The 22656-nt window shown below is 36.2% G+C and overlaps 1 protein-coding gene across 1 annotated transcript in view; it reads right to left on the bottom strand.

Annotated features, from left to right (window-relative positions):
• Nucleotides 1–1787: 1787 nt before the first annotated feature.
• CNN3 (calponin 3) overlaps nt 1788–22656 on the bottom strand; it is a 32152-nt gene continuing 11283 nt past the window's right edge. The window contains exons 2-7 of the mRNA XM_074188218.1: nt 9881–10002; nt 9570–9636; nt 6034–6171; nt 5609–5725; nt 3490–3636; nt 1788–2922 (exon numbers count right to left, since the gene is read on the bottom strand). Of these exons, the coding sequence (XP_074044319.1) occupies nt 2581–2922; nt 3490–3636; nt 5609–5725; nt 6034–6171; nt 9570–9636; nt 9881–10002 (933 nt within the window). The 3' untranslated portion in view covers nt 1788–2580. The remainder of the gene's footprint in view (nt 2923–3489; nt 3637–5608; nt 5726–6033; nt 6172–9569; nt 9637–9880; nt 10003–22656) is intronic.

The following is a 22656-nucleotide window of genomic DNA, read 5'->3' on the forward strand; positions in this document are numbered from 1 at the left end:
ATTCCAAGTTGCCCGCCTCTTTTGAAAAATTGTCTTTGTTTTTATTTTTATTTTTTTACATTGTCTTTTTTTTTTAAATCAGTTATTTCTTACTTTCAAGCACTAATCAATCACAAAAGCTAATATACAGAGCAAAATCTTCAGTGGCTCTCCACTACCTCTAGAACGAGATACAAACTACCTAGCCCTGGCTTTTGAAGTAGTCTTCCACGTTTCCAGTCTTGTTCTGGTAACTACTCCCTTGCACAAAATCTGTGTCAAATAGACTGAACCACTAGCCATGACCCCAATTCGATGTTCCATCCTCATTCCATTCACACAGAACATTCTTCCTGCCCAAAATGGCCTTTTTCCTTGTTGCCAACTCTAAATCTGTCTCCCTTCTTCAAGTCTTAGTTCAAGCAGCATCTCTTCATTTCCTCTGAATCTACCCTTCCCTAGGTGAAGCTTCATAAATAAGCTTCCTACCAAAAACTTAAATTGTCTTATTTTCTCTCTGACAGCAAAGACCAAACTTTTGTTCCTCTCTGCATAACCTTATTAGTGCTATGCATTCAATGATCACATCCACACAAATGACTCCTGATCTAAACATTTAGCCTTAGTTTCTCTTCTGACCTACATTCCCATGCCATAAAGTCCATTGGACATCTCAACCTGGAGGCTTTTAACACCTCAAATTCAACAGGTTGAAAACAGAACTCATCTGCCCCCCAAATCCAACTCCATTACTCAACTACTCCCCTATTTTCCAAGGTCATTACACTTCCAGTGAGCTGAGGGTACAAACTCAGTGTAATCAACTCCCCAGGTTCCCTTACCCCATATAGCCGATTATTTGCCAGTTCTCTCAATTCTACTTCTATGACCCTTATGTCCTCCTCTCTTTACACCTTAACCATCACCACAGTTCAACCTCTAGACCTTTCACTTGGAGTCACCAAAAAAAAAAAAAGATAACAGCTAAAAAGAGGCAACTGAAAGGCACTGTGGATACAGTGCTGACCCTGGAGTCAGGAAGCCCCGAGTTCAAATCAATAAGGTCTCAGACACTTAATTCCCTTGCTTTGTGACCTTAGGCAAGTGACTTAACCCCAATGGCCTTGCAAAAAACAAAAAAAAACTACCTCCCCCTCTTTTTTTTGGAGACTAGTGGGAGGAGGATTAGGGTCCATGGTCAGAGATAATTTGAACCCTGGCAATACAGGAATTTGTTCCTGCTAGACTGTGCATATTTGCTGCAAAGGTTTTGTTCTCTCTCCTCCCCATCCTCCATGGAGATGGAAAAGTGGAAATACATTTTTTATCAAAAAACTTTTTAAGTCTTCCAATAAAAGGTTTATATGGAGTAAATAATATTCACAAACCAACATGGCATTAAAACAAATAGCCTCACTAAAATATTTTAAAAAGTGAACCAAAACAATTTCACCCTCCAGGTTCACATACTCTAACCAGGGACACTGAGTAAATTGTTGACATATTTCATATGGATATTATTGGATGATTTTGTAAATGTCACCACCAAACATCAATATTAGGTTTCTCTGCTACACAAGAATAAAAAGATGTGTTAAAAACTTCAAAATTTTTAATCAGTCAGTGCTTTCTAACCTTGAATAGGTCATCTCATGGAACATCTTCTAGGATCAGAATATAATTTTCCTACATTACAACTTGCCATTAACTTTGATAAGAACATGGTAATTATTCTGGGCTGGATGAGACAGATCATAATATTTTATCTGTTCTACAAAATATCTAAAAAATGACCAGCCTAGGGTTCGTATAGTGTTCAAAAAAAATATTTATTTATAAAAAATACAATGAGATCAGTTTATGCTGAGAAATGCAGCAATAAATACAGCTGAAGAAAACAAAGCAACAACTCTACATTGATACATTGGCACAAACAGGAAGAGTAAATGCACTGTCCAAACCTAAACTTTTGCAGGCTCATTTTTACAAGCTCCTTTAGTAACACTACTCTTTAAGTGTCTGGTCAGCTTAGATATTAGAATGAATACACGTTTAATCACAAATGCACATTGATCATGACTTTATTTAAAAATTAGCAAACAATACTGTAGAAACAATGATATTTAAATCTCTAAAATGCTGCATCTCAGATTTAGTTGGCAAAAAACACATTTAACAATAAGCATGAAAGTTTCAGTCTTCCATGTAGAAACCAGATACTAAACTGTAAAAAAAAGAGAGAGAGAGAGAGAGAGAAGTTTCATGTGGTCTGTAAAATACCAGTTTAAAGTAGATTGTAAAAATGCATAGATCTTTAATAAAAGAACTGGCTGTACAAGAGTACTCCCCTTTCACAGTATTCCTTTTTACTTCATATGTGAATTATTGGTTATGCTGTAGAATATAACTGTCACAGCACTAAAAGGCATCTATTTAGGGAAGAGGCAGAGAAAGGAAAAAGGAATGTATGTAAGGCAATATTTCTTTTTAAGTATAATAAGCATAATAGTGTTTTAGGAAGACAAGATAAAAATTACACAAGGCTAGCTTGGTTTCCACTGAATAAGAGATGGACTAATACTGAGCTTTTTTTGTGCAAATCTAATAATCAATGCCCTGGTCACTATATTCGTAATCTCTTGGATAGTCATCTTGGTACTCCACGTGATAATCATCTGGATATTCTGCCTGATAATCATTATCACTGATTTCAGAGCCATTTGTTCCTGTTCCTTGGCTTCCATTATGTATTACAGGTTCAGTTGGTGCAGCACAATATTTGGGATCATATACTTGTCGCCCAAGCCCATAGACACTCATTCCTTTTTGGGAAGCAACTTTGTTGGTCCCCATCTGTAGTGAAATTGTTGAGTTGTCCACTGGTTGTAATGTTAGCTTCTGATCATAGATGTCTCTTCTGGTACCTGGTGCTAACATTCCAGCCTAATATAAGAATATTCAATAAGAAAAAAAGTCAGAATAATAACTGAAATAAACTTTGGTGAACAAATGTGGGATCTTTACAGTAAAATGTTCTTGTTGGAATACTAAGTACTCAAGTTAAAACATTCCAATTGGAATAAAAGTTAGCATGAATCCTAATTAGGTTAAAATACCATAATAATTGATTTTCAAATCATATCTTATTCATCCTGTATAAAAGGGGTTTCAAAATTATTTGTGGACTTAAGTAGCACAGCCTCTGAGAATAAACAGCTTCACTTTTAGTAGATGTGCATGCCTATGTGTGTAGCACTGTGTTATCTACCCTAGAATATATTTTGTAAAATGGCAAAATCCTACCAAAGTATTTTAAAGCAGAGGATTTTTAAGAAGCTTATCTTTCTCCAACTTAAATTTGCTGTTTTCACAAGGAAATTGCATTTCATTTTGATGTTTAGGTTTCCTATAATAAGGATATTTCCATCTTGTTCATGAGACATGATCAATCTTAAAATTATAATTGTAAAAATTTTGAATGTTTACTATTAAAAAAAAAGTTCCACTTACCTGACTGGCTCCTTTGTTAGTACCCATCTGCAGACTAATTGTTGTCTGGTCAAAAGGCTTGTCAGTTTGCATTTTGGGATCATAAAGATGTCTCCTAGTGCCATAAGCAGTCATTCCAGCCTGGCTGGCACATTTGTTGGTTCCCATCTTTTAAGAAAATAGAAGGGGGAAAAAAAAAACCTATGTAGTCACCACTGTAAAAAACAGGCCAAAAATTTAGAAGACAAGCTTTTAAGAATTATATTACTATTAGGGAAATATGATTCTAATTCCATTCTCAAAGAAAAGCTTTTCCCCAGTGTTAATAGATTAGAGTCTCTGAGACCATATTGTTTTGGCAAACAACACCAGGCCTGGTTTTATAACTCTAGGGTTTCTTTAATTATCTCAAGGATCACTGAATTCTGCAAAAACAAAAATTTTACTTTAATGACATTCACCACTTTAAGAACCTTCAACACTTTTCTACTTTAAAGTCTAGAATATGGAGGCCAAGTTAAAAAAAAAAATTAACTCTCCTTTCCAGGGCTCTCTTGAGTCAAAAAAAAAAAATCACCTACAAGACTTTCTACATGAAAGATATCAGTTGTGTCCTAAAGCAAATATAGAGGCTCCTGGATCATTAAGATCAAAATCACACCATATCTTTAACAAAGTCCCCCAATTTGTAAGGAGTGACTTATTTTCCTCAGTTTTTAAGATTGTTATGGATGCACCATTGGATTTTGGTTTTGATTTTTTGGGGAGGGAAAGGAGGGGAAAGAAAAAGGAAATATTGATCTAATTAAGACATTCAACAAGGCATGACACTGTTGTGAACCCATGAAACAACAGGGTCATAAAAAGATCTTGTCTCAGATCCACCTCCTATCACCAATTGTCCTTCTTGCTGACTTTCCTGGCCATCAATTCTTAATACTTCCAGAATCTTCAATGACTTCAAAAGTCATAGCAATAATGGCAAAAAGCTGGGTCTGAATGAGAGTAGATCTTAAGTCTAAATATTCCTAAGTCTCTTATGGGAATGTACTATTATGAGGAACCACACATTTTTAGTATTTGATCCATCTTTCCAGGGACATTTTAAAATTCAAGATTTATATTAAATTACCATACCTGTTTCAGGGGTCTCCAGGCCCTTACTCTCTTTCCCTCACTTCAGCCAATTCTTTTCAGCCTGGTCCTACATATATATAAAAATGACTTTGTGGACTAATACATGCAGCCTAGATTATCAGGCTAGTGTGACCATCATAATCCAGAACAAGTACAAGCGGAAATTAACTTTAATAATTACCTAGCTGTGTGACTTTGGGCAAGTCATTTAGCCCCTTTGCCTTACAAAAAAAAAGCAAAAAAAAAGTCTTTGATTATAAGACAATAAAAAGATATTCACAAGTTTAACAAACATTTAATATGCTGACCTTAGAAAATGACACCTATTTTCATATATAGTATACCATCTGAGGCATAGAGCATGTGATCTAATGCTTTTAGACTCTTAAGTTCACACGGATTCTTTCCTTGGCTCCAATGCATGATGGGCAACCCTCAACCTTCTTAAGCATTCATTTATATGAATACAAAAATTGTGTACAATAAGGAATTTTCCTCAGATTCCTCTAACTTGGTGTCTGAATATTCTTAATGATTAAATAAAGCAAAATTGTAACATTCACATTTAACTACTTAAATTTTATGCTGAAACGTTCACTTTTTATTTGCAAAATGAACTTCCCTAAAACAAACACCATCAGCTTTGGTTATCAGAAGCATGTCAACCATCTTCTTTGAGGAGGGAGTGTCAAGTCACATACAATGTAAGCAGTTAACATTCCAGCTTCTTAAGCTTGATTTTCAGGGAAATATTACCTTCAACACCTCATCTTGCTGGGCAATGCTTCAGGAGCGCTCTCTAGTTTGAACCATTCAACAATCTATAGAGAGCCTTTTTATATCTGTTTTCATCCACTACCTTAGTTATTATGGAAATAAATCTAGACAGAAGACAGCTAACCTACCATTTCCTTACAGTAGGTTAAGGAATGCATAAAAATTTAAAGTAAAGGAACAAAAATGTACTTTAGGAAGCATGTATAGAATGTCCTAGGCTACTTACTTGCAGACCGATTACACTTTGTCCAGCTTTCAGTTTTCCTTCATCAAAGCGTCTAGCTTGCTTTTCTGCATATTTGACGCCAATATCAATTGTCGTATGGAATCCTTTTGTTTTAGCCTAGATGTAATATATAAACATATTTTGGGATTACCACTTAAATCAGGGGTTTATCATGACCTGTTACCTCTAAAATCTTAAAATGGAAGGGGAAAGATGATTACACCTGAAAGAAATTTGTCAAAATTATCAATTTCTTTAAAAGGAAATAGTACATTTTACCTGATTTTTGAAATATGGGACAAATTCTCTATTAAGTCATACTAGTATTACAAGATTCCTTTGTAGCAGTTCATTTCTCCGTTAAAAGTTATTTTCCCCAAACTTCAGTACTGTAGTTTTATTCTAGTTAATAGACATATACATACCAGACCTGCTAATGCTACCAGTGTAGTCTGAACTTGGGTCATGTTTCCATTCTCAAAAAGATCATTTGCTTCAAAGATGTCATGTGGCTTCATGCCATAAGCTTGAATGGCTTTGATAAAATTGCTGATATTCTCCAACTGCAAAAGGAAAGACAGTGAAATTCAACTTCAGAACTAAACAGTCTTATACATGATGCCTAGGAAACTAGTAAAAAAAAAAAAGTCTCATTTTAGACAAAATGATCTATATAAAACCATCCAGAAAAACTTTTCTAATTCTTGGTGAAATAGATACTGAATACTTTACTCTGTAGTTGGTATTCTGAACCTGGAGTCTGTGAACTCAAAAGTTTTCCTTCTTATGTAATTCTATGTATTTTATTTTATGCATTATTCTGCCATATGGGTCTATAGGTTTTAGATTGTCAAAGATATGTGTCACAAAAATGATGTCTGCTCTAGATGTAAGGAGGAAATCAGACTATGCAAAAATTCTTCAAAGATACTTAATACAGTATTTTAACAAATAATTTTAATCTCTAAAATAATCAAGATGCCCTTATTTTTTAAATCATATGCTTTATTTTTGTTTTAAATTTTTTTTCTACTCAATTCATTACTTTCCTTAAAACTACTGAATTAACAGTAAGTGTCTCGGGGCAGTTAGGTGGCACAGTGGATAGAATACTGGCCCTAGAGTCAGGAGGTCCTCAGACAATTAATTACCTAGCTGTGTGATCTTGGGCAAACCACTTAACCCCATTGCCTTGCAAGGAAACAAAAAGTAAAATAAAAAACAAAAAACAGTGTCTCCCAGGATCTACTGGACTCCCTTTCTCCTTGAGATGGTCTCATTTCAACTCATATTTTATCCAGTCCCAGCCTTTCTACTAACTCCCAGACTTGAATGTCCAACATCTGCTTACTGGACATCTTAGAGGATATCCAAAACTGAACATTTCCCTTTTTTCCTATCTTCCCTGAAGTGTTAAGGGCATCACTCACCCTAAAAGATGCTACACTCTCTCACTATATTTGTTGTTGAGTCCTCTTGACTTTACCTTTGTAATGTTTCTAGTGTATACCCCATTCTCTCCTCTGATTCTGCCCCATCAGTGTGCAGGTCTTATCACCTCATCCCTGGATTTTAATACCCTATTTGGCCTCCCTGCTCTGAGTCTTTTCCCTCTCTAGTTCATACTCCCGACAGTCATCAACTGTCAACATCAAGAGCAAGTCAGGCCACATCTCTCAAATTCCAGCTGCAACCTTTCCAAGTCCTTGGTAACCTATCCACTCCTACCCCACCAAACTTCAAGCACCTTACTTCTCTGCACATATCATGACCCAATGACTTGGGTTTCCTTGCTGTTCCTCCTCCACATAGAAATCTCCTACCTTCTCTGAAGTCCAATCTAGAATCTCCCAGCTGTACGATGTCCTTCCTGGGCCTCCTTAATGCTAATGCAGTATCTCTACTGATATCTCTATTGATTATCCCCAATTTATTTTGTATGATATTGTTTGTACATAGTTTGCATAGATTGCTGTCTTTTGCCTTACAGTGCCCGGCTCACTGTAGGTGCTAAAGAAATGCTTACTGGCTTGACTTACACTTACCATATACTATTCATAATGAGTAAGATATGAGATGGGGACTGAGAATCTAAAGGTATGTAAACCTACAAACAATACTAAGTACCAAAGATATAAAATCATCCAATCAGAATGTTAGCAGTAAAGACAACTTTCAGAAGCTGAGTAAGTCCAGCAAAGGAATTCAAAGAAAACAAAGTCTGGCCTCTGGCTGGAAGATGAAGGAGGTTTCACCACGGAGGGAGCACGTGAGTTAAGCTGAATAAGCTTTCAACAGGCAGAGACAGACACGAAGAAAACAACATTTCAAGCAGAAATAGCCAATCTGGGATCGCTGAATGAACAAGATTGGGAGTGGGTGGAGGACAGCCACAGAACAGGGAACCCAACTAGGAGGGGACTAGTCAAGGTTATGAGGATTAGGTGGGGGGGGACTGGAAAAGAAGTGGCAAGACCATGCAGTGGTTAGATTACTGTCCCCGGAGGTCAGAAAACCTAAGGTCCAATCCAGGCTCTGATATTTGCAGAGGCAAGTCACTTAAACCTCTGTCTGTTCGTTTCCCCTCTCTTAAAACTGGTGATAGTGATAACACTATTGACCTAGAGCTGCTGTGAAGCTCAAAGGAGATAAATTCTGTAAAGTTCACTTCAAACCTTCAAGTGCTATGTAAATGCTATTTTTAATTAAAAGACAATTGTGTTATGGTAAAAACCTACAAAATTGTACAAAGGAATGAAACATGGGGTGAACAGTGAGTTATCGTTGAGCTGGAGGTTTCCAGCCTACATAACAAAAATGGGGTTTGGAAAGAAGGGGAAATGAATCTCCTGGCATTTCAAAGAAGACACAGGGTGTATGCTCATTAAAGATGCATTTGATAGATCTGAAAGAGTTTGCCACTAAACTGGATAACAGAACCAGTATTCAAAAAATCCTGATGAGTTAGAAGGGTGGATGGGCTCAGAGATCATAATTATTTCTATACTAACTTATATACTCACATGTTCTTACTTTTCATTCAGAAGGTTAATTAAGGGAGTTATGATTGCTAATGAGATAATAAAATCATAGACTGCATATTCAAAACAAAAATGTATATATATGAAAACAGAGAAGAAATAGCATGGATTAGATTCTATGTTTTAAGCCCTGCACTTTTAAAGGAATATTTGCAAAATAAAATTTTGCTTAGGAGAACCAACCAGGATAGCAAAGGAAATCCTAGTATGAGGAATGACAAAGATCTCTGGACTGTTCAGTCACAGTGGCAATTCTTCAAGTACATATAAAAAGAAAACATAAACCCGAGGAAAACATATTTAAACTCTTTGAGGAGAGAACAGCTAGATCCTTGCACACTTCTAGAGTTGGAGATCATTAGGCAAAATTACCACATAGTTTATTACAATTTGCAAAAACATTCCTGAACGCTGCCAGTTAGTGCAGAAGCAGTGAGGCGCAATACTCCCAAGCCAACTCTACCTGGGAAGGCCTGAGAGCTCCACCTTACTCCGTTCTGCCCCAAGGCTCTGGGCAAGCCACTGGACCACTCCATGCCCAAGGACTTCCAGTTCCAGAGCTGGCACTCTCTGCTTCCTCCCTGAATTCTCCACATACACAAAAGCTCAGAACTAGTAAAAAGGAATGTGTGTCTATAGGAGCTGCACATTCCCTCACACACCCATATGAATTCTAACTTATCTTATTTATCAATAAAATTATTATCTCCAATATGAGATTATATTCAGACCAATCTGGGGCTGCTTATTTTAAACCAGTCAGATTAAATCATGAAATTTAGAATACTTCAGAACCTTTGTTAAAAGGAAATACTCCAATTTTTGATAAAATGGTTGTGCTGAAACCTAACTCACAAATGTTCATTCTACAGAAATCAACTCAAAGCTGCTGGGTTTGGTATTATGCCTTTTCTGCTCACCTGAGGCCAATTTAATGAAGATTCATTGACTTTCTTCACTGAACCAGGCTGGAGCTTGTTTATAAGTCTAAAAAGAAAAAAAAAATTCAACAGAAACACAACAAATCTTTTCAGTGTTTAATTAAGCCACAATGCGAATACCAGAAATTTAAGGATCACAGGAAACTTATTTGTGATTCTAATTCTTAAAGTAACTAGTAAAAAGTTCACTTGGAGCAAAGAGAAAAAGACCGATCAAACTAAGAAAATGCAAGAAAGCAGACAGGCCTCAAATAAAAAGGAATAAATCTATTGGGTGAATGAACACTTACTCGCAAAGGATTATGCCATCTTTTAAGCCCAGCTGAAAGTTTGTCCCGATACTCAAGCCTGTGACTTCTTCTATCCAGTTGCGAAGATCTTCCTCTGCCTGATGGTCATATTTGGAGGCAATCTGTAAGTTGATACATTTTAGAATTTAATTTTAAAGACTTCAAGAAGATGCTGACACTGACTAGTTTTTAATTGCCCATTAAAATTAAGAATACAGAGCCCTAGCTATTTCAATGGCTGGTCTAGTCAGAGACTGTAGAAACCAAGTTAAAAAAAACTATTTTTCATGTTTTGCATGACTTTACATATATAATTGATCTGTTGTTTGCTTTCTCAGTGCCCGTCTCCCATCTTTTTCCTACTATCATAGGAGCAAAAAAAAAAAAAAAATTTGAAAAATTTCTTCTAAAAAATACTCAAGAGTCAAGCAAAAATTTAAAGCCTAATCATCTGGAGAGCAAAATGAAAATGTACAAATAATTTGGAGAGCTGGGTAATCAACTACTAATCAAGAACATTGTCACTAAATATAAGATAAATTACACATCTTCAAAACACTTAGATTATCTCCATTGATTGACTGTCTTTTATCCATTCAAAAAATAATGAATGAAATTCTACTAAACAGAGTACCTAAAGTTTATGGGATATGAACCAACACACTTCCTGACATGTTAGTTCCGTTTTTTTCCACAGAAGATAACTGTTGTGCCCAAAGAAATTGTTATTATAGTCAGCAAATAAAAATTTAAAAGCAATCAAACAATATAATCTTAATACAAATGAAATATGCAAAAGAAGAACTCCATTCAAAAGTAAACCAAAGGAATCCCAATAGCAAGTTCTTTTCTTTGTTTTTGTTTTTGTTTTTTAGGTTTTTGCAAGGCAAACAGGGTTAAGTGGCTTACTCAAAGTCATATAGCTAGGTAATCATTAAGTGTCTGAGGCTGGATTTGAACTCAGGTCCTCCTGACTCGGGGCAGATGCTCTATCCACTGCACCACCTAGCTGCCCCTAGCAAGTTCTTTTTAAGTAAAATTATTTTGGATGCTATGTTCACTTCCAATCTATCACCTAATGGGGCAATAGTTTTGTGCCTCTTTTTAAAAATTTCACCCCATATAACCTTCAGTCTCCCCCTCCTAACAAGAACAAAGAGAAGGAAAATGAAAAATCAACACAACTAGTTGATACACTGAAAAAGTCCCAAAACTGTGCAATGAGTAACACTTGTGGACCTCCCTCCTCCACCAAGCAGTACATTAGGGATGTATTCTTGTATATTTTCATTTGAGTTCCATTTGATCTTTATTATTTTAATTTTATTTACTTTTGATTTTTTGGAAGGGAGTTAATCACTATTATAGTCACTGTGCATGTTTTCTTGGCCCTGCTTAATTCACTTAATATCAGTTCATAGTGATCTTCCCATGCTTCTGTGTATTCATCACACTGATCATTTCTTAGGGCAAAGTATATTTCATTACATTCATGTACAATTTGTTTAGCCATTCAAGTATATCTACTTGTTTCCAATTCTTAGCTATCATGAAAATGCTGTTATAAATATTTTGGGATAATGGATTTTTTTTCTTATTATTGGTTTTCTTGGGATATAAGTTAGTAATGGAATATCTGGTTGTAAGGGCAGAAACATTAGTCATTTTATTTGCATAACTTCAAATCGCTTACCAAAATGATCGTACCATTTCACAGCTCCACCAAAAATACACTAGCATTCCTATCTTTTCATAACCCCTTCAATGTTCTTGTCATTAATTTTTCAATTGTACAGTAAACCTCAGGGTTGTTTAGAATTGCATTTCTCTTATTTGTTTGCTAGAGCATTCTTTTCATGTGGTTGTGAAAAGTTTGCAGAACTGTTTGTTCCTTTCATTTGACCATTTATCTATTCACTGCACATTTATTTATTGTTTACATATTTTGGTAGTGGGTCTAGTGTCAGGAAGACTCATCTTGTGAATTCAAATCTAGCCTCGGACATTTGCTAGCTCTATGACCCTATACAAGTCACAACCCCAATTTCCTCAGTTTCCTCACCTGTAAAAGGACCTGATTAAAGAAAGGGCAAACAACTCAAGTGATTCTGCCAAGAAAATCCCCAATGGTGTCATTAAGAGTCAGATATGACTGAACATTTTAGATAGGTTTATTTTTTAATAGCCCAAATTCTTCAATTTTCTTCTTTCCATAGTTCTTTATTAGATTTCATAATTATCAAGTCAAGTGGCATCTATTTAGCATTTACTACATCTACACACAGGCACTGCACTAAATGCCAAGAATACAGAGAAAGGCAAAAATAGTCCCTACCTTTAAAGAGCTCACAATCCAATTCAGGGAAGAGAACATCATGTCTGATTTTTCTCTTAGTCTGTTCCACTGGTCTACATAACGATTTTTAAATTGTTTTTATGATAGTTTTCAAGCAAAATATAGTTTAAAACCAAAGAGCTATTACTACCTCTTCATTCCTACCTTTTAAAAATTATTTCTCCCTTTATTTTCTATTATGTACCTCCAGGTGAATTGTTACTTTATCTAATTTCTGTAAAACACACCTTGGACAGTCTGATTGATATTGCAGCAATTCAGTAGATTAGCTGTGATAATGCGTTAACTTTCTACTACAGAACTGCCTTGCTTTTACTTCCTTATCAAGAAGGGTAATTAAGTCACATTAGTGTTACAGCTTCAAACTGAAATTACAGAATATTCAGTATCCTAGACAAGTGTAAATAACAATATTCCTAGCTATAAGTCTCTCCTCACTCCAAGACATTTTTACAAAGTGATTTTCTTATATGCAAAGGTCTACCCCCACTCAGTAAACTCTACAGGTTTTCTATTACTTTCAAGAACAAATATAAAGTCCTCCATCTTTTAAAGCTTTTCATAACCTCTATCACATATTTCTCCCTTTCCTACCCCACCAAGATCAAGGTACAATGGTCTACCAGCTGTCCCTCACACAGGGCACACCCTCACTACAATTTCTTTGTTGTTTCCCTCCTTTCCTACCCCCAGGCTAGAAGTGTTTTCTCACCTCCACCTCCTCTGGTTGCTGATGTCCCTTTCAACTCTCAAATTCAGTGATTTTGTTCAGTACCACCTTACAAACGCTAATGTGCCTGAATTACTCTTCTTGATAAGTAAAAACCAAGGCAATTCTAATAGAAATCAAACTGAAAATAAATCTGTAAGTTATAAAATCTTGATGTGAAATCAACATAACCCATATATTTCATTTAGATCTGATAGAAGACAAAAAAATTCATAAATAAAAAATGTTAGCTTTAATCAAAGACTAAAAACTTCTTTCTATAATCTTATCACTAAGTTCCTAAAGTATTATAGGAAAGACTAGAAATGGCACACAAATCCCAAAATTCAATTAAAGTTGAAAAGAATAGCTGGACCAGAGCAAAACCTACCAAACCAAAAAAAAAAAAAAAAAAAAAATCAGTGTTAGAGATGACCACCTTGCCATAATCAAGAAATCATTTTAAGTTAACCTTCTTTTTTGACTGAAATCTGTTACCATCTCATGGTCAAAGTACCAAAATAATTTATCAAAGGAAATAATAACAAGAGCTTTTTGCAGCAGGATTATACTTTTGGAAGTGGACAATTCCTCCCAAATGAAAAACTTAATAGCTAAAAGGCTGGGTCAGAAATCTAAATTCAAATCCTACCTCAAATACTTCCTAAAAATTGTGTAACTTCAGGGACATTACCTGCGTTGAAAACAAACTTCAGTTTACAGGGCCTCCTCAATGAGATTCAACATTACTCAAAAGTGACCAGCCCTAACATTCTACTCAGGGTAAACTACATAATGAAGAACTGCAGAAGTCCAGACAGTGGCGTGTCTAAACCATCACACATACTAGAAATGACTGCAACTAGGGAACTAGAGTGTTTTTAGCACTGAACTGGGCAGTCCGGAACACTGTAGGTCCAAGTGTTCCCCGACACTGGCCATATGACCTGGGAAAATTACTCTGTTCATTTGTAAAACAAAGGGAGCCACGTGAAGGGGGCCTTTCCAGCACCAAACCTAACCTTTGACTGATATAATTCAGGACCACAAAAAACAAAAAAACAAAAAAACAACCAACTAGAGAGCCCCCCAACTGGCTCCTCTCTTGATCTCTATGCCCCATGAGGGTAGGGGCAGCTGAGTGGAGCAGTGGATAAAGCACCAGCCCTGGAGTCAGGAGTACCTCAGACACTTAATAATTACCAAGCTGTGTGGCCTTGGGCAAGTCACTTAACCCCATTGCCTTGCAAATAAAAATAAAATAACTGCTTCCATGCCCAATGAGGGGAAAGAGCAGGTAAAAAGACAACATTGATTGAAAATACAGATTCATTCAGAAAATGCTATTGGACAATAGTGGAAAATTACTCCACATCCTCCATGGAGGAGACGCAATGACTGTTTTTAGGTATTTGAAGGGCTACATGTATGTGGAAGAGGGACGGGCCCAGAGGGCAAAACCAGAAGCAGTGAATGGAATCTACAAAGAAAGCAGTTTCAGCCTGACTGTCCAAATTTTCCTTTCAAGCAGAGTGGAATAGATGGGACGTTGTGAGCTGCCTCCTCCTTGGAAGTCTTAAAAGTCCAGGTTGATGATGGCTTGTCAAAGTGATGCAGCTCGAATTCTTTTCTGTATAAAAGCTAGAAGAGCTGGCTTCCTCTCAGATAATACCCAATTCTAACTTCCACTGGAGGTTCTCTGGTCCCCTGCCCTGAGTCTACCTTTGAAATCCCATTCTACCTATATAGTATGCATCTTGTATCTACATCATGATTTGAAGCTCACCTCTTCCATGAGAATGGCAGCTCTTCTAACAGAGGAGTATATTTCTGCCTTTCTTTGAATTCCTTGAGATTAGCAGAGTTTGGAAAATTGTAAGCATGCTTGTTGATGACCATGTTTTACTATGCAGACAACTAACTCATGTGGAAAGTTTGTTAAACCTTGCTTATAAAACATTTCTAATTATTCTCAATTTCAGAATGGAAAGCTGGAGATTGTTGTTCACAAAAAAATATATAGCTAAAATTTAATAAGTATCCATTAAAAAGGGGAAAGGGCTTTTTTAAAAAAAATTAAAGGTTTTAGGGTTGTTATTTAAGTGTTAGCAAATTTAAAAAGAAAACACAGTAATCAAGATAATCTATTAAGAATTCTTAAAATCTTGAGAAAAACATTTTAACTTTATACAATCTGGATTGCTCCAAGGTACCAAGGCTTATAAAACTTAAAAGTAAAAGAGATCTTGGGTCTTTAAATTCAATCACCTCTCCACACTTTAAATGTCTTCCTTCAATTATTTCCTAACGTATGTCATTTTTGCCTGGACTTGACATAAGCATCTCAAATTTTTAATGCCAAAGGGGAAAAAAAATATATCATTTATTATTGTTTCCCCCTAAACCAAATTCTTCTGATAAGAATGTCTATCAAGGTCACCCCATATTGTTAGCTCTCCAGGTTCCCAAGCTAAGAGTCCTCTTTACTCTTCCCTTTCCCTCACCTCCAGCAACCCATCAATCAGCTGGCAAATCCTGGCACTTCCCTAACAATTCCTACCACTTCTCTCTACTCAATCTAGGGTTCAGACTATACTCATCACTTCTCACCTGTTACCTCATCTCAGCGATCTCTCCCTTCTCAAATTTATCCTCCTCACAGCTGCCAAAGTGATACTGTTAATGCATACATCTGATGACTTCTCTCCTTTATTCAGGAAACTTTGAAGGCTCCATTTTGCCTTAGGGATAAAAAAAAAAAAAAAAAAAAAAAAGACAAAACCTCCTGTCCTCCTGCCCCTATGTGCCTTCACACAAACCTTTCATTCAATATTCAAGAATTCTTTTCCCAAGAACTTTCAGTGGTAACCCACTGACCTTTAAGAACCACCACAACTCTTAAGTCTGGATTTTAAAGCCTTCCAAAATTTAGTCCTAACCTAGTCTAATCTTCTCTCACAACTCTTCCCTTCTCTACATTCTATACCCTCCCTCTGCTGAGCTGAACTTAGCTTTTCCATCTCCAAACATCTGTACTGGTCTAGAATACATGACTGCCTCAAATTCTAACTATTGACATTTTTCTTTCTTCAAGGCTTAGTTCAGACATGCACATCCCAATGAATTAAAATTTTGAAATTAAGAGTTTTACATGAGATTGACAGCTTAGTAGGAAGACAAAACACATACATAGAAAATAACTAAGTCAACAAGTATTAAGTAAGCACCTACTATATGGTAGACATCACAATGTTTTTAGGCTACAAAGAAAGAAAAAAAACAGGCCCTGCCTTCAGAGTTCTCACAATCTCATCCAAACCAATTTAAGCATAACAAAAAGGGAAAGAAAGTCTTGATTTTGTAAGAAACTGAAAGATGAGGAGCAGCCTAGGTGGCACAGTGGACTTCAGAGCATCAGCCCTGGAGTCAAGAGGACCCAAGTTCAAATCCAGCCTCAGACACTTAATACTAATTTACTTAAATGACCTTGAAACAAGGCATTTAAGCCCCATTGCCTTGGGAAAAAAAATTCAAAGATGACCCCTAGGGGTCTAAGAGAATTAAGGTTCAAAGAAGTGACTTGGATTTTACAAGCAGGGTGACCTAGAATGATGTAGAATTAAAGACTTACCACTCCTGAATCAGACATAACCTAAAGCAAAGCCCGTGGAACAATGGGCAACATCCCAGTAAACACATGAACAGGTGGAATCATCACAATAGAGTGGAAAATGTTGGATTTGCTCCTCCCTTGACCCTCCAACATCAGTATTAGGTGGAGTTTGGGAAGTTGGTGGGCTGGTGAGCACATAAAACAGAGAAACTAAAGTGGTTTCAGCCAAAACTTTTTAGTAAAGAGGAAGGTGAAGTCATCTCTTGTGTTAGTGGGGTTGAGTTATAGCCAGGGGAAACTAAATTTGCTGTTTAGAATTTAAAATACATTTTTTATATGAGATGTTTGGCTATGTCAGTGAGTTTTTTGCTGGTTATATTTCCAGGCTTGCCCACAAAACTTTTTTAAAAAGTTGTATTTTAGAGATTTCTAACATTGTTTCCATAGTGAAAATGTGATACAACTTGGAATGCAAACGTACTACAACTTAGACACCAATTGCCCCCAGAGAGAGAAGGTGGCTAGATGCCATAGCCACTGATATACAATGGCATTAAATGAAGTTTAGGACTTTGTTACCAGAAAAAGAAATTTTAAAAGGGTTCAATGATTTGAAAAATACAAGTCAAATATTATCTATCACCTACCTTAAAGGGTATGTTATTTGAGGGGCTAGGTACAGTGCAAATAATGGAAAAAAAACATAATTTTAATAAACTTTAGTCTGTACCTTTTCAGGTAGAAAGGTCCATGAGATTAGATAGTCCAGGCTACCTGTTTTCTCAAATACAATTTTATTTTAAAACCATTCTTAATTTGCAGGCCCTATAAAAACAGACGGCCAAGGCAAGCCAGTTTGCCAACCCCTAATTCTAGTCCAAGCTTCTTGTTTACAGATGAGAGAAACGAGCACTATGGAGACTGAATAATCCATTGCCTGGCATCCCACAGCTATTGAGTGGTGGAGTCAGGATTAGAATCTAGGTTTGGGTGACTATGGGCTAGTGTTCCCTATACTGTCACACCACTTCAAATGTCCCCAAAAGACAGCAGATAATCCTAGAATCTGGAAAAGCAAAGGGTTTAGTGAAAAAAAATTAGCCCCTAAATGATCAACAATTGGTTATACATCGGACTACCCTTCCATTATACTAAAGAATTGTCCTATACAAAATCTATGTGCTTGTGCATAAATAACAACAGCCTTGACAAGAAATGGGATAGAGCATATCTTAAGACACAGATAGTATAAGAAAAGAAAAGGAACTTAGACTTAACTCCTTATTTTACAAATGTTCAGAAAGGTGTAGTCACTTTGTCCGGAGGGTCTTAAATGTGAGCTAGCAAAACTGCATCCCAAGTCCATGTTTATCCCTCTACATTAGGATTGACCTTTACATATATGAAAAGCAGTATTTCTAAATTATTATCTTATCTAACCACTTTTATAATAAAAATGTCTTTGACAGAAAGCTCCTTTAGAAAAAGGACAGAAGTAACTAAGAATATCCTGAATAAAGCATGTTAATCCTATTCTCTGAACCTAATTCCTTCCAATGCTGTGGAATCCTTACTATTTAATTTGTAATGTATTTTGTGCTTTTTTGACCTCAGTATAGAAAATGAATAAGTGTGTTGTATTAAATTATGTACTGTCACTCATCCCATATTACATATTTCCATTTCCCAATAAAAAAATTCTAGTCATGTTTATTTTGGCATGTATTGCATTAGCATGAAATATAACACTGTTCTTAAAGTACATATACACAGTCATCTGTACTTAACTTTTATATCCTAAATTCAAGCACTTGTTCTTTTATCAAGCAGCCTAAATTAAAAAAAGCCAAAAAGAATAGTTGGTGTATGAAGAGGAATCTTTTGCTTTAAAAAAAATGTACATAAACTTTATTAAACTTTTTATTAAATCAGGAAACAATCTGTTACATTGCCTTATGCCTCCTCAACTTAAGCCTGCTTTACTGGAATCCTTTTGTGTATTCTTTTATGGAGGATGGGAATTTATACACAGATTTTTCTTTAAATAGATATGAACATTCAGTGTGTAAAGAATAATAAATTCTTTCAGTACACAATTTTTTTGCCCTTTTTTATATAGATCTTTCATTTATAGACTCAAGGGTAGGGGAACAATTCAAAGGCATCATTAGAGATCACTAGGAAGGCTGACTCCTTTGTCATTTACCTACCTTCACAGAACTCTAAAATCCAGAATGTAGATGATTTCTCATTCTTTTTTTTTTTTTTTTAAAGAAGCAGAGACTAGGTGCAGAAGCCTGGAACAGGTGAGTTCAAGCTCCACCACTGATAATGCCAACTTGACCCTCTAAATTAAGAGAAGGCACTGACCCCCTTAGGACGGGGATCCCCCATCTATCTATGAAATCAAATGTCCAGCCAGCCCCCTCTTTTCTACTAGTGAATCAAATGAAATCATATGGACTGTGTTTCACAAATCTCAAAGTGACAGGATGTACACACGCTATTAAATTCTGTACTTTAAGGAAGTCAAAAACAAAGAGTTCATATTCCCTAAAGCATTCCTAGTTCTACTTTTTAAAGAAAGACATCAAAATGAAATAGGCAGCTAGGTAATGTACAGGATAGAATGTTAATCCTGGACTCAGGAAGATTGAGTTCAAATCACACTTCAGATAGTAGCTGTATGATTCTAGGCAAACTGCTTAACACCACAGTTTGCCTCAGTTTCCTCAACAGCAAAATAGGGATAATAACAGCATCTACCGGCCAGGATTGTCGTAAGGATCAAATGGGGTCAACAAGAGTAAATACTTGCATTTGACTCAATAAAGACTATGAATCTCTACAGGTCAAATTCATTCAAGATCCTTGAAACACCAAAAGGAATGTGACCAATGACCTGTGACAATGATAAAGAACAGGTAAAGAATACACAGCTAACATTTAAATGACACTTAAGATTTGCAAAACACTTTACAAATTATCTCATTTGATCCTCAAAACCTGATAAGTAGGTGCTATTAATATCCTCATTTTAATAGATGAGGAACTGAGGCAAAGGTTAAGTGACTTACCCAAGCTTACACAGCTACTAATTGCCTGAGGCTGGATTTGAACTCAGGATATTTTGATTTAGGATTTTTGAACCAGCTAACTGTAGTTACTGTTAACTCACTTAATTCTGGGAGATCATTCAGGTAGCATGATATTAGTCTGAAGCAGGATTCCAACTTAGGTCTTCCAGACTCCAAAATCTGTCTATGCTCTATATATACTGCATTAGCTAACTCTAATTTTATGTTCCAGTTCCTTCACTTCATGGAATATAATCAGTCTTGTCTTGGAGACCTGGATTCATTTAAAGTAGCTGGTGTCTGCCCTTCCTACCTTTTCTTTCTGCCCCCACCCCCCAACTCTGTAGTTGAGAGGGAATTGAAAACCTGATCATTTTACTTTTCCAAATCTGAAGACTATTCTCTCTGGTAGAAAAGATTGAAAAAAAAAACCCCAACAAAAATCAATTCCCCTAGGTAGGTTACTCTCTTGAGTATTCTTTAAGCAAAGGGTAGAAACACTGGATATTCAGGAAAGCAGATTTTGGGGGAGTGATGGCTTTGACTAACTAGACAGCTGTGAAATCTCTGCTTAGCTAAATTCTCTTTCTGTGTGGGAGGGGAGAGTGATGAGGGGGTAGAGGAGTTGTAAGGTACAGGAATCACCTACAAGCGAGATTTGAGGTGCTAAGAGTAGGCTGATCTTCACTCCCTGTTAGACACTGGTCCTAATTTGTCCATAAAAGAATGAAAAGGCTTTTAATAAAGCCTTACTATGTGCTTTGCACTGGGAATACAAACAGAAGAAGCTACTCTAATTAGAGGAAATACACATAAGAGTTACCAGTCCAGCTGTATTCTTTGGTCCATAGCTGCACATAAGAGATTATAATCCTGAAGTCAGGTGTTGGCGAGTTAGGAGGATAGTCTACCCTAAGCATGTGAAGACTTCCCTTGAGGGAGGGTGTGCAAATGAGAGCAATTTGTTCCAACAGTTGTGAAAACGGCTGAAGCAGGTGCTGTGAAGCACTTAGAGCTTGGTTCAACATCAAAGATGCCAAGGTCATCCACTGCATCCTGAGCCATCACCACCGACATTCTGACTTTTGTCTTCCCACTGGACTTGGACAGAATAGACAGCGAGACTCAATTCTGCCTCACTTAAATCCAATTCACACATAAGTCATCTTCTTTTTGATCCATAGAGAAATATTGTTAGACAAATTGTATTGGATGTCTATCCAAATACATTGTAAAAGCTGATAAACAGATTTTCATCCACTGGGTTTTCCCTGCAGAGATGAACATGTCAGATTCCTCTGAGTGATTACAGATTTCTTCCAGAAGATTATAGTGTTCTCCAAATTCTAGATCTTGATTAAGTCAAGGCTGTAAATCTGTCAATCATCTGTAAATAGGAACATCTATACTCTCACCATCTACAAGTGATATCTCTTCAGCACGGACTCTGTTGCATCCTCTATTAAGTGTCAAATGCCTTTAAGCATGCTATAACTTTTACATCGCTATTAAACAGTACTACTTAATATATTTTACAAGATTGAACATGTATAACCTATATCAAATTGCTCACTAAGAAAGTGAGGAGATGAGAAAGAATTAGAATTCAATTAAAAAACAAATGTTAAAATTATCTTTACATTTAACTAGGAAAAAATAAAATAAAAAAATAAAGAGCACCATTTAAATCTCTCAGGAATTATGCAGAGACCAAAGGACTCAATTAAAATTTGGATTCTGGAAACTATAGACTACTCAACAATACCAATTACTATTAAAATTCTGGGATATATTAGTAAAAAGATGGTTATTTTTGAGTGATTAAAAAGAAAACATGAGAAATAATTATAGATTCACTAAGAACAAGTCATATCAAACCAAATTCATGCTGGAACTTGGTTTAAATGTAAAACCTGAGAGAAATGCAAAGATCTATGTATAGTTGATAGGTGCAAATTTATTAGACATCAGTAGAGTTCATAAAATGGACATTTTAGCTGACTGCAAGTGCAACATGAACAAATAGTGGAACATGGTGGTTTTAAATAATTGCTGGACTATCAGGTCTGTATTTTTTTTTAGGTTTTTGCAAGGCAAATGAGGTTAAATGGCTTGCCCAAGGCCACACAGCTAGGTAATTATTAAGTGTTTGAGACCGGATTTGAACCCAGGTACTCCTGACTCCAGGGCCGCCCCAGGTCTGTATTTTTTGATGCAAAATATCCAATAAAAAAAGAAGGATACAACTTCTAAGAAGAAGTTGACAAATCAGAAAATGATTACAGAAATGCACTGGGCTGATGAACGGTCCAGGTCCACACTCTATAAATTATGGTTTAAGAAACTAGCTGCTTATTAAGAAAAAGATAAACATTAGCTACATCTTCAAATTCTGAAGGGAAGTCACAAGGGCTTTTAGTTCAATACTTAATTATTACAAAAGGGAACGAATTGCTTTTCCAATAACATCTGCCATCTACCTCAGCCTTCCCTCTTCTATTTTACCTCCCTCGTCTCCAACAACCCTCACAAAAGTGCCCTAAAAAAAAATCACTGATGCCAATTTGGCCCCTGAACATTGTACAAAATAAGATGCTGGCTTGATGAAGGGCACTTAAGACTGCTGGTTGCTCCACATGATCCTGGAGACAGCTGTCCTTGTTAAGGTGCTGGTGGTGGCTGTAGGTGTCAAGGTATAATGGCTTAATTGCAATTTTTCCATCCAGAACCCTTCAGCATTTGCCACTGCCAAAAGTGACATTGCTATGTAAGCTTGGAAGAGGAAGTTATATCCCAAGTGCACCCTTTAAGAAGGGTATCCACTCAACATGAGTCTTAAGTCTCATCAAACCAGGTCTCATTCTCTACTGTGTCCGGGAGCTGCTTCATAAATCAAGCAAACTTCCTCATTACAGAAAATTAGAAAAGAGAGTAATTAGAAATTAGAGTAAGAACTTAAGAAATATTTTTTATTCCAAATTAAAAAAAGAAACAGAATTGGCAGGAGACATAGAGCTTTCA

This window comes from Macrotis lagotis, chromosome 5 (assembly GCF_037893015.1).
Source record: "Macrotis lagotis isolate mMagLag1 chromosome 5, bilby.v1.9.chrom.fasta, whole genome shotgun sequence".
Lineage (NCBI taxonomy): Eukaryota > Metazoa > Chordata > Mammalia > Peramelemorphia > Peramelidae > Macrotis > Macrotis lagotis.